Source organism: Manihot esculenta, chromosome 2, assembly GCF_001659605.2.
Source record: "Manihot esculenta cultivar AM560-2 chromosome 2, M.esculenta_v8, whole genome shotgun sequence".
Taxonomy (NCBI): Eukaryota; Viridiplantae; Streptophyta; class Magnoliopsida; order Malpighiales; family Euphorbiaceae; genus Manihot; species Manihot esculenta.
The window spans coordinates 10,909,355-10,921,499 of record NC_035162.2 but is presented as its reverse complement, the minus strand read 5'-3'; the positions used below and the strand labels follow the sequence as shown (position 1 = coordinate 10,921,499).

Sequence of the window (12,145 nt, the reverse complement as noted above, 5' to 3'; positions counted from 1 at the left end):
CAAAAATAAGATAAGTAATAAATTTCATTTATTAAAGCATATAGATGGCTTTTTGACTTGAAAATAAGGACTTATGTTCACTTTCATGTCCCTGAACGGGTCCCTTAACTTGCCGTTCCTTTCCCAACTTTGTCTTTCCTGCCTCTCAACATAAAGGAGTCTATTGAGGAAAGGTAGGTAAGCGTCCTCCCAAAGGACAAGAGCACATCCATAGCGTATAGTCACTTGAGGATTGAGAATCATCTTGAAAGTGGGCACAGGAGAAACAACTCACCTGTTTTCAGTTTTCTATCTCCTCTCCCCAGTCATTATATTGCAGCAAATAAAGAGGAGATATCTTGTAACAATACCGAGTATCAGCAAAATAAGGCAAAAGGTTATCTTGATTCTTCAACTGAATATTCCAGATAATACTAACTCAACAGTCATATAAAAAGATAGTAAAAAATATAACTTGTAGAGTTGAGTTATCATTCATTTTGTGTTAGATCCTAAAAGAATATACCGAATAAAGACCCTAAAATTTTCTAATTAGAAATAACAGTAACTTTCATGAATCAGCGTGAGCTTACAATAATGCAGCTGCTCCAATTAGACTGCTAACCAATTGCATGATCCAGCTATTCAACAAACTGATAGCATCAGAATGCAGACCCACCGACCTTTGATTTTCCAAGCAAAAGATCTTTTGCCTCATTTATTTTAGAAGCAAGGTAATGGCTACCACCTGCATCTGGATGGTTTGCAACCATCACTCTCCGATGTGCTTCCTTAACCTTATCCACAGGAGTACTTTCCCTATAAAGGAAAAGAAAAATCAATAAGGATCAATTAGAGAAAAAACAGGACTGTAAAAAAATGCATGTTGAAACGTTAAATAGCAAAAAGATGTCAGCATAAGTCCTTAATGAGAATCTTATTATTGAATCTCATCTGTTTACATGGCTTCTACTAATATTTGGAACTTAAGCTGACATCCTAAGCAATTAATGAGAATATTTAGCTGGAAAATGATCCCTTGTTTCATGCATGTCATACTCCTTTATCTAAATCAAAAGAGGAGATTAGAAAACCAGACTTCCCTGGCATCAGATTAATTTCTATTTATTGGGTATGATTCTCTCATGAATTTGAGCATCCAGAAACTAGAAATTGTAGTATTTATTAGGGGGAGATGATGTGCAACCTCTTATAATTAGCTAAGCATATTGGTTTTTCTGAGGCTGGAAATATATATATACACATATCCAAGTTCACGTTGTTATTACTTGTACATCTCAAAGAATCTCAAAGAACAGTTCCTTCCAATACCACAAAAGTGCACATGTATTCCACAGCATAAAATGTTAACACACCTGATTCCAAGTATTAGAGATGCTTCTCTTCTTGTCATGACAGGATGAAAGCCACCATCATAAAATCTGCGTAAACTAGCTTTGGGTGGTCTTGCCTTGAATGCTTGAAAAGCCTGGATGCTGTATTTACCAGCATAAGCAGCAGCAGCTACTGCGATGCCTGCCATGAATGGTGCCACCTGATACCAATTTAATTAAAAATCATTGTTTAGGCTTTTTTTTTTTTGAAAAAAAAAATGCTACATCTTATTATAACATAGCAGCAATCAAGAAAGTGATGTTTGCTTTTTTCCTCATTAAGGATCAACGTGACATTAGATAATAGATACCAGCGTTATAACAAAGAAATCATATACAGGAAAACACAGTAATCAGTTTCATTCCAACTGATTGATAGGTTGTTAAGTGCAGGGACCAGCCCGGAATTTGACAATACATGAGACACAGTAGCAATCAACTCAAGAACAACACTAGGGAAACTTATAATAAAGCAGATGCTTTATTTTAAATAAAGACTCAAGGGTCCAAAATAGTCATACGAACAGTAATAGAAGGATTAGATTTGGTGTTTATTCAAGATTAGCATTCACTTCATGGGGGGCAGATGCAAAGGGGCTTCAATCAAACACGGAAAGGAAGAAGATATTATAGGATCTAGAATTCCAAAAAGCTAGTTTCTTTGAGACTTGATGAAGGAATAAATACAGAACAAGACAAGCTGAAATGAATTTAGAGCATAAATTTAGATAATTCAGAAAACCAAATCAGTATCGCCGTTCTGCTCTTTATCAAACACACATAAATTACAATATAAGCTAAGCATCTACAACAGCGCTGGGCACAGCTGAAATGAGACTGCACGAATCAACCATAGCACCACCTTAAAAAACCACAATTATTTCCGTGTCGGTATTCCATGATGTTAATAGAAATTAATGCAAAATTTTTTCACCGAATTTTAAAATTGAAGCGTTCAGTAAAGCAAATTAGGGGTTTTGAAACTAGCGATCTGCAAGGCAACAATCAAGTGGGAGGCTTTTAACTAAACAGGTCAGTGATCTAAATCAAACCCATGAGCAAAAAACCCCAAGATGAAAATTAACCCGCACTCGAGAGTCCATGGGAAGAAGAAACCACCTTTGCTCAAACAATCAATTGCAGTTCTTCTAAGTTTTGATAGAAAAAAAAGGGAAAAAAAAAAAAAAAAGAGCAACGGAAAATATAACAATACACACACCCACTAGCACTTACCATATCTGCGATGATAAAAAAGCTTGAAGAAGAAGAAATGACGACTCGCGGGTTACGGGGTTTTGAATTTTATCATACTTTTCTTATGAGACTATATATATATACGCATATTAGAACAGCCCGTAGCCGCCTTATGGTTTCCAAGATTTTTTTTTTTTTTGTTTTTCTCTTTAATCCAAGTATGGTTTTGAAAGATAACTTATCCACAGGGATTCTTATGAAATTATTTAATATCAAAAAATTATTTAGCTAATGGGCAAAAAACAAAAATTACATAGTACACTATTTTTTTAATAAAAAAGAAATGCTTTAAAAAATAAAAATATTTTGTATAATAATTTATTATTATTTTGGTTTTTAAAAAATTCTATAACTCGAATTTAAAAAAAAAAAATCTACAACTCTATGAATTTATTTCAAACAGAGATTTTTCAATAAACTTAAGTTAAATAATTTTTTTATGCTTGATTTTGTAAATAAATTTCATAGATTGACATGCAACTTTTTTAAAAATGGGTAATAAAACTAAACAATCCACATGTTTTTTCAAACCGTATTGATAAATTAGAAAATGAATCAATTTCGCCACAAATACAATTACATTAAAATCATTATCCTCTACATATAAATAACTAAGATAGGAAATATGAGCTACAAATTAAAAAATAAAGAAGAAGAAAGATAAGTCAGAAAACATAACTTTTTCCCCAAGCAAAGCCACCCTGCCAAAATTTGTAAGACTTCCAAAAGACTTTATTATTATCATTATAAAAAAATTACCATATAATTTGAAAATTTTTTTGAAATAGGGTTTTATAATTTAATTTATAATAAAAATAATTACGTTTCATTTTATTTATAAAATAATATTTTTATTTAATATTATTAATAAATACTGATATAACACTTAAAAATAATTTTTTATTAAAATAAATTATATTTTAATTTTTAAATTTTTATAAAATATATAAATTAGTTCAAATATTTATAAATTTAATTATACAATTTTATTTTATAATAACATAGTCTTTAGTAATAATTTATACCTATATTCTTATAAATTAGTATGTAAATATTATAATTATTTAAATATTTTTTTAAATTAATCTCAAATATTTATTAAATTTAATATTTTAAAATAAATTAGTAAAATAAAAATTAAATAAAAAATATTAGCACAATATGCATTTAAATTTAAATTCAAAAAGTGCTTTCTAGTTTTTTTTTTCTTCTCAATAATTTTTTTATTAATTAAGATAAAAATGAAATATCAAATTTTTTATTTTATTTTTATTTTTTTATTTTTTATAAATAAGATAATAAAATTTAATAAATATAAAAACTTATTAGTGATCACAACATTTAGAAATAAATTTATAAAAATATAAAAATTAATTTCAATTAAAAATATAAAATTTAAACTAAAAAATTATTTTATTAATCAAATTTTAATAAAATAAAATTTTATTAAATATTAAAAAGTAAATTATATTTACTAGTAATATCTAACAATCTAAAAATATAAAATCTATTTATTATAAATTAAAATATAGAATCTATTTATTACAAATTATAAATCGCTAATTAAAAATGCACCATAACACAGAATAATTTTTTGTAATTATTCCTTATTATTATTATATTTCAAAGGAGTTCGCTCGCTTTCCCAAAAACAAATGCTAAATTTTTGTTATGTTGGATATTTAGAGACGCACGACATGAAAAAGCCTAAGAAGGCAGCTGCATGTATACCAAGAAACAACCAAAAATTATTATCAACAAAATCTTCATGCTGCTCTAATTAAGGAACTGAGAGCACCGCCAACCCAACACAATGTTATCCTCGCAAAAAGTCATAAAACAACTCTTCAGATTTTTCAATCAGAAAACCTACTAAAGGAAGTTGCCTGGTATTATTATCGCACTATTTCAAGATGCTTTTTTTTGCAGCATATATTGCTACAAAATCAACTCCTTCACTGCTGCACATAGCTTTGCTGAATGGATTAAGAGGCCGCTGCCAATTTTCTTTTCTGAACTAAGGTAGTGAATACTGCCTTTAGCTGGATGGCAAGCTAACATGATTACTTCCAGTCTTTGAATCGTTACTATCAGCAACTCCAACAAATCCCAATGTATCCCGCCACTTGAAACTCTGCCAAGAAACTGCAGCTTTCCGTTTCATCCTATGTGCCCAGATACTGCTCCGGCTGTTCCATTTTTGGACCTCATTAAGAGAAACTGTGTTTTTACCTCCATGTTTCTCGTACATTTGAGGAGCGAAAAAGGTGGCCTTTGCCCCAGCCACTGCTATCCTTGGTAAATTATGCAAACCACAGAGGGAAAAGGATGCAGTCTCCCCCTTGGCCCTAGGAGTCGAAAAGGCAGACAAGAAGACATCCCTTGCACAAGTTTTTTGGGTCTCTGTACCCTTACTAGTAGATAGACTCTTCAATCCAGGTGACATACCAGTTTGAAGGCCAACCACTGCATATGCTGCAGCCCGTCCAGAAGGGGAGTAAGCTAACTTTTCTCGATCCCCTTCCTTAGATAGAAAAGCAAGTGAAAAACGGCCAAGCGTGTTGGTTGTGATAGGTTCAAGAATCTTCTGTGGTGGAACAAACTCTTCTGCGGCATTGAATTTCTTCTGGAAGTGCAGGGGTCCACCCTCAACCCATCGAACCAGAGCAATCCGAGAGGATCTATTAGGGTCATACTCTACCCTTTCTATAACACCCATAGATGATGTGCTTCTTTTTAGATCAATTCTCCGATGCAACCGCTTTGATCCACCTCCTCGGTGGAAACTTGTAATGCGCCCTGCAGAATTCCTACCACCAGTCTTTCCTACATGTAAGGTCAATTGTCTAGGGGCTTTATTTGCTTCCTTAACCATAGCAGTACTTTCCCTGAAAAAGGATTATCAATAAATAGATAAATCAGCAGCGATCAATAAGCACAACTGCAGAACATTGCAGATGCATGCACAGTATGGTGTACGGAAGAGTGCACAAAAAATAAGTAGCTCAAGTTTACAACCATTGCATCTGCTGCATCATGAAATTTGCATATCCAAGTAACATGGACTTAGCAATTTTACTCCAACATAATTATATTAAACTGCAAATTTTGACAAAATAGAACCCTGTGTTAATATTTGCAATTTGACTTAGCAGTTTTATTCTAGATTTGCAATGGAATGAGCACTCGCCATGAAAATAGGTGTGCAGATCAAAAAAGAACTTGAGCTCAAGCCCATTGAGTTCAATTTCGGGACACAACTGCATATAGGCACCATCAGAGCATGCAGGAAATCTAGAGATTAGGAATGCTAATCTAAAGGCATTGATGCTAATTCTTTCCAATATCATGAGATGTACCTATTGCCATTGATAGAGCAATTCACATCTAGACCTGGCCTTGGTCCAAATTGGTTAAATGGTTCCAGTTCATGAAACAGACCGTAACCATCTAGTAGGAGGGCCAATTGCCTGTATGTATGTGTGTGTGTATATATATTACCATGGAAACTAAATAAACAAATTATTATAAATCTAAATTTTATAAATTTATGTATTTTAATATACAGAATGCTAGTATTATTGTAATTTTAAAATTTTTGAACCAGAGCCAAATCTGAACCATTTCAAACAACCGTGAAACCTGATGAACCGTCGGTTCTGGTCCATGGTCAAGTCCAATTACATCTCCCCTTGAGGAACACCAACAAAGCTTCAAGCCGACCAAGTTCACAAGATAAGCATACCCGTCTAAGAGATTGGGATTTAGTATTAAGAGTATAAAATAAACTTTGGACCCTATTTGTTTGATTTAGATATGGAAATCATATAAGGGCAACAATAGCAAGCTTGAGCATATAATATGTTGAGAACAAAAGTGATGTGATTTTCTAGAAAGCAGTTCATTTTCTTACTCTAGTGAAATGTTAAACAAGACAATGCTATTACTGAAAGGAAAGTAAAAATAGATGGACTGTGCATCATGGACTAAAGATATTGAACTTGAGTCGAGCAAAATTATACATAAAGTTGTTTCTTTTTGGGAATAAGAGTGCTCTTTCATTCATTCTGCATATACCTCAATGCCACAGCTCATTGGAAAACTGAGACATATGTCCTCAATGCTATATCATAATTTCCCATATAAAATATAAGTGGGTTTCAGAACTTCTGGCGTTTTAACTGCCAGGGCGTTCACTTAAAATCACCATCTACAATAAGGTTGGCTTTATAAAGCACAATCTAAGTCACCATTCAAACGTTTTCATTACGGCCAAGCAATTGCAATGCACAATGAAATCAAATATACATCTCAAAACAGCACTTCAGACCCAAGCCATCAATAGGACAACATAACTCACAAAAAACAGATCAACAGTACCTGATCCCAATAGCTGATCCTTTCCCAGCTGCAGGAGACCTTGTCTTAAATGCATGCCATGCCTGGGCACCATATTTTCCAGCATGAGAGGCAGCAGCCACTGCATTTGCCGCCATCAATGGTGCAGACTGATTTTTAAAAAATGTTTACTAAGTTAGGGAATATTACTAAGAATCATAAAATAAAAAATAGTAATGAAAAATAATTTAGTGCCGATTCTGAAATACCAAGCATCAAAATGAACTTAAATAACAATAACACAGCTATAACAATATCAATACGCGATCAACTACCCCATTTCCATTTGAGTAACAATAAAAAAAACAACATTTTTGCTAAGAAGCAGTTTAGCGCAAGTGAAATCGTAAACCCATCCACTGTAGAATGAAGAGTAAATCAATTTTAAAGGCAATCAGAATAGATCGTACCCAGAGAGCTCAGAAGAGATACTTCCTGTGGGGTTAGTGCAGTTCAGTGGCAGATCTGATAGGTTGTTCTCTGTTTGAATGTAAAAGAAGCAGAAAAATGTGATGATAGGGTAATGGAAAAAGATAGTAAGGATATGAGAGAATATATGGAGAAAGGTGTTGATGTCTTGATGATGGCGGTGACGAAGGTAACAATGGTGGTGGCCGCAACTGTCGAATAAATGAGGTTATGTGCCAGTGGCCTTATCTTGAGAAGATACGGTTAAACAGGAAACGGTGACGTTGGCTGCTTGCCGAGATGATAGTTGGCTCGGGCGAGGGGATTAGAGGGGTAGGCGGTGAGACGAAAATGTTATTAGGGTTCTGTCGCAATGAAGATGATTTATTTTTTTAAGCAGAATAAAGATGAATTCATATGTTTGATTTTGATAACCGCGACTACCGAGTTGACAGTGAAAGGGTTGAGATCGACTGTAAGAGTTCAAAACGACATAGTTTTAAGCCCAAAATAAATTAGTTCAATTTGTTAATGATTAAACCACTCCAAATTAATCCAAACAACTCAAATGAATCCATATACCACAAAGCATTTATAGCTATAGAAGAGCTCTCGAATCCCCTTTACAGGAAGATCCACTTAGAGATATAAATGGATGGTATCCAAATTGGAACCCATTTATAAATATAATTTCCAAACCTATTTTAATCACCATATACATATTCGTTCCAAACTCATTTAATAATATTTGCGTACTATCTAAATTCAAAATTTCTATTTCAATTTAATAGCAAGAAACTTTTAAATTTAAAGTGTCCAAATCTAAATACTAAACAAAAAAAATGTAAATAAGATTTGAACTTTTAAAATTAATTAAAACAAATAAAAATAACACAAATTTATCATAATAACACATAAAACATTAATTAGCCATTACTCAACATATAAAATATTAAACAAATGATATGTCAAAAAATAAAACTTAAAAATACACTACAAGTAATACAATGAAATCATTTTAAATATAGAAAAAAAAATTACTTATATCTGTTCTACATTTGTTGACAGTGTAAAATCAAAAGAGTTTCATGTGGTTTCACTATCATTTTATATTATGAGTCCACATGAATCATGTTTAAATAAAAATCTAACATAAAATATAATTATTGAACTTTCACAATTACAATATTCAATAACAGACTCTCCTTAAACACCATTAAAAGAGAAAAAAGGCTTCTCTCTTTAAACTTTTCAAAAATAGGTAAAGCCTTTGTTCTTGCTCATCTCTGTCACTGTCCCTGTCTTCCTTGCCTCACCCGGAATAGGTTTTTGCTCCCAAACCCTTTTCGGATGAGGGTATAAATAGTTTTGTTTGTGTTTTATGGTAGGCGGTGATTGATTGATTTGGAGTTTTTTTTAGCCCACTTTATGTTTGATATTTATTGTTTTTGTAATTTGTTGAATATTTTTTCATAGACGAAAATCCTCATATTTATGCAAACCATTGCTTCTTCTCCGACAACAAGTATCAGCAACTCGTGATGAATGCTTTCATTCTTATTTAATAGTTGTTCCTTTTTGAGGTATTCCATCTTCAATCTAGGTAACGGAAGCTAGAGTTGATTGAAAAAGATACTTGTTACAATGATCATGTAAAGATGTAATGACCCAAAAACCGGACCGCTACCGGCGTTAGGATTCAGATCGACTTAAGGCCGCCGGAACCCGTAGCAAGCCTACTATACATCCTGTGTACCTGATAAAATCTTATACATTATCATACATTATCACAATAACTTAAACATTCCATAAAACCAAGCAACCTGTACATGTATCATACTGAAAACATAAAACCCATACTAGAGCCCTTATCAAATGCTCTAGCATGGTAAACATCACATGCCTCAAGTTTGGTTCAAACATAACTCATAATTAAAACTTTTACATAAGGATTATGTTAACAGGGATTACAAGACAAACACTAGGGCAAAGCACAATTCTAAAACCATAAAAATATTATATGTCCACATCTACACTATTATATCAGGCTATACCAGCAACTATGCCGACTTTCCAAGCTATCTTTGACCCTGCAAACCTGGGGTTAGGGGAAAGGGATAAGTTACAAGAGCCTAGTGAGCAGAACATAAAAACCATTTAATAAACATATGCTCGTATGAGATGCATCACAATACAAACAATTCACATCAAGATGGACTTGTCACCAGTAACCCTCTACATATTCCAATGTGCCCGGCCCTCGACGGAGCTCCTTAGGACTTTCGCTTAAACATAACATAACATAACATATCCATAATGCTAGGGGCGTAGAATGGGCAAGCCCTGGTCTTTCCGTATCATATCATATCATAACATCTCGAGGGCTAGTGGGTCATCCAACATCCATCCACAACAACAGTAAATTATGCAATGCATCATATCCGTGAATTCTAATACAAAACAACCTAATACATATACATGGCATTCGTGATGCGTAAACATGCTTAAAAGTCTGATTTTTTTAAAACAATAGATTAGTTTAATTCTACTCACCTCTAGCTGACGCTCGCCTAAAACTGATACAGTTATCTCACTGCAAACCTCTACGGTCTCTCAGGTCCGATCCTACACAGATGGACTCAAATGAGGGACCAAACATAACTATTACATGACTCTATACAACTTCCCAAAAACCTCCTAAAACATACCAAAATATGCACATAAAACAAGTAGAGGAAGGCTGGGCAAGGGACTTTCAGCGACAGGTTCGGCGGTCGAAGGTCCCTCACAGATCCAAAAGTCAGGAACTTTCAGGGGCAGGTTCGGTGGTCTAAACTCCACACAGATCCGAAAGTCAGCAACCTTCGAGGGCAGGTTCGGCGGCCTAAACCCCTTCACAGATCCGAAAGTCCATGCTTTCGGGGGTAGGTTAGGCGGCCAAAAGGCTGCTTCCACAAGCAGGTTCGGCGGCCGAACCTTGCTTCGGCGGCTGAACCTGGGTTCTCCAGTAAGGCAGAACCCGATTCTGCCCTATGCATACAGCCACCCAACTCTCCAATCCTCACACCCAACTCCTTAAAAACATACATACTCACTCATCATGCATAAGAGGTATAAAAATTAGCCTAATCCCCAACAAACAACAACAAAAACACATAATAGCAAATATTCATTAACAACCCAACTCAAACCCTATAACTTTAGATCTAACCAATTCATGCATTTTTAACCCTTTACCCCTTCTTAAAACTTGATTAAAATATAAGAAAAGCAAGGATCTAGACTTACCTCTTGAAGATCTAAGGGTAGCCGCAACCCCAACATGGAGATGAGAGGAAAACGATCTCCGGAGGTCTCCAAGGTTTAAAAAACTTAGATTCAACTCAAATCTTCAAAAACAAGAGAAAACTCGTGAATTTCTTAAGAGATTTGAAGGAAAAATAACAAAAATATCAAAGGATGGCAAGGACTCACCTCTGCCCGAAAATGGAGAGAAAAACTCTCTCATTTTCGGATTGGAAGTCTCTTATAGGTGGCTGGATAAACCACCTTCGGGAGCCGAAAGGGGAGGTCCCGCGGCGGCACCACCTTCGACAGCTGAACATGGTTTTTCTCTTCCAAAACTATTTTCTTTCCTTTTAACTCAAAACCTTAAAATTTTCAAAATTCATTTTATAAAAACCTTATTTTACCCTTCCTAAGGAGATTCCAGCTTCGAGATTCCTGGTTCCAATGGAGATTCTGTCGGAAGATTGGAATTCCGACGCTGGAGTCTAGCCGGGTATTACAAAAGATCTATTCTTTTGGTAAATAAGTGAACATAATTTTAAAAAAGTATTTTGTCGTTTCTGCACATAACTTGCCTATTACAAAAGAATTTATTAGTATACCTATAACTCCTAAATCCATATGATACCATAATTGTGTACAACATAATAGGAAATAACATTAGCTTTTGCATGTCACTAACGATAGTGAGGTCTGTGCCACCCGAAATGTTCAAATTAGACTTCAGTAATCTTAGACACCAACTCCAAGTATCAAGTGATTCATACTTGACAATTGCACATATTATTGGATACATGCTATTATTGGCGTCCCTCCCGACTGCCGAAATCAGCTTACTTTTGCAAGTAGTTTTCAAGAAACATCCATCAAAACCAATCATAGGCCTACAACCAGCTAACCATCCCTTCTTTAAAGCATCAAAGCATATATAAATCCGACCAAATTGGTTGGTTTCATTTTCAGCTTCCAATATGACAGTTGTTCCAAGGTTAGAAATTCTTATTTATTCAGCATAGTCCCATAACTAACCATACTCAACCTTATAATTACCTGCGACCTCAGATGCAATTGCTCTTTTTAGCCTCTTGCACATGGTTAGGCTAACAACAACCTTCAACTCTCCTTTCACCCTTAATTGCAGTTCTTTATATCTCAGCTTAGGATTTTAGAGCAAAATTGGCCTGTACTGATTGATCAAATATTTAGCAGTTACAGTCTTATTCTTAAACACCCTAAAACACTTATATTGTGGCATGTATGTTTTGACTTTAAAGTCACCGCTTCTTGTTTCAATGCTAGCCATTACAGTCCACAAATAATCTTTTTTATAAACTGCTCGAACTCTGGTTGGTTCATTCCTCATAAATCGAACTTCAATACCTTTGTTTACCGCGTACTTAGTTACTGCTTCCTTGAACTCAACA

At 34.2% G+C, this 12,145-nt stretch overlaps 2 protein-coding genes across 2 annotated transcripts; both read right to left on the bottom strand.

Annotated features, from left to right (window-relative positions):
- Positions 1-365: 365 nt before the first annotated feature.
- LOC110608671 (mitochondrial import inner membrane translocase subunit TIM14-1) lies at positions 366-2,767 on the bottom strand. Its single transcript, XM_021747951.2, has 3 exons — positions 2,607-2,767; positions 1,356-1,534; positions 366-798 (listed from the first exon to the last, which is right to left on the bottom strand). Exons 1-3 carry the CDS (start codon positions 2,607-2,609, stop codon positions 642-644), a joined length of 339 nt encoding a protein of 112 aa, XP_021603643.1. The 5' UTR covers positions 2,610-2,767; the 3' UTR covers positions 366-641.
- Positions 2,768-4,325: 1,558 nt separating this feature from the next.
- On the bottom strand, positions 4,326-7,855 carry LOC110608670 (60S ribosomal protein L2, mitochondrial). The gene is made up of 3 exons (XM_021747950.1): positions 7,436-7,855; positions 7,008-7,135; positions 4,326-5,515 (listed from the first exon to the last, which is right to left on the bottom strand). Exons 2-3 carry the CDS (start codon positions 7,121-7,123, stop codon positions 4,666-4,668), a joined length of 966 nt encoding a protein of 321 aa, XP_021603642.1. The 5' UTR covers positions 7,124-7,135; positions 7,436-7,855; the 3' UTR covers positions 4,326-4,665.
- Between the last annotated feature and the right edge of the window lie 4,290 nt (positions 7,856-12,145).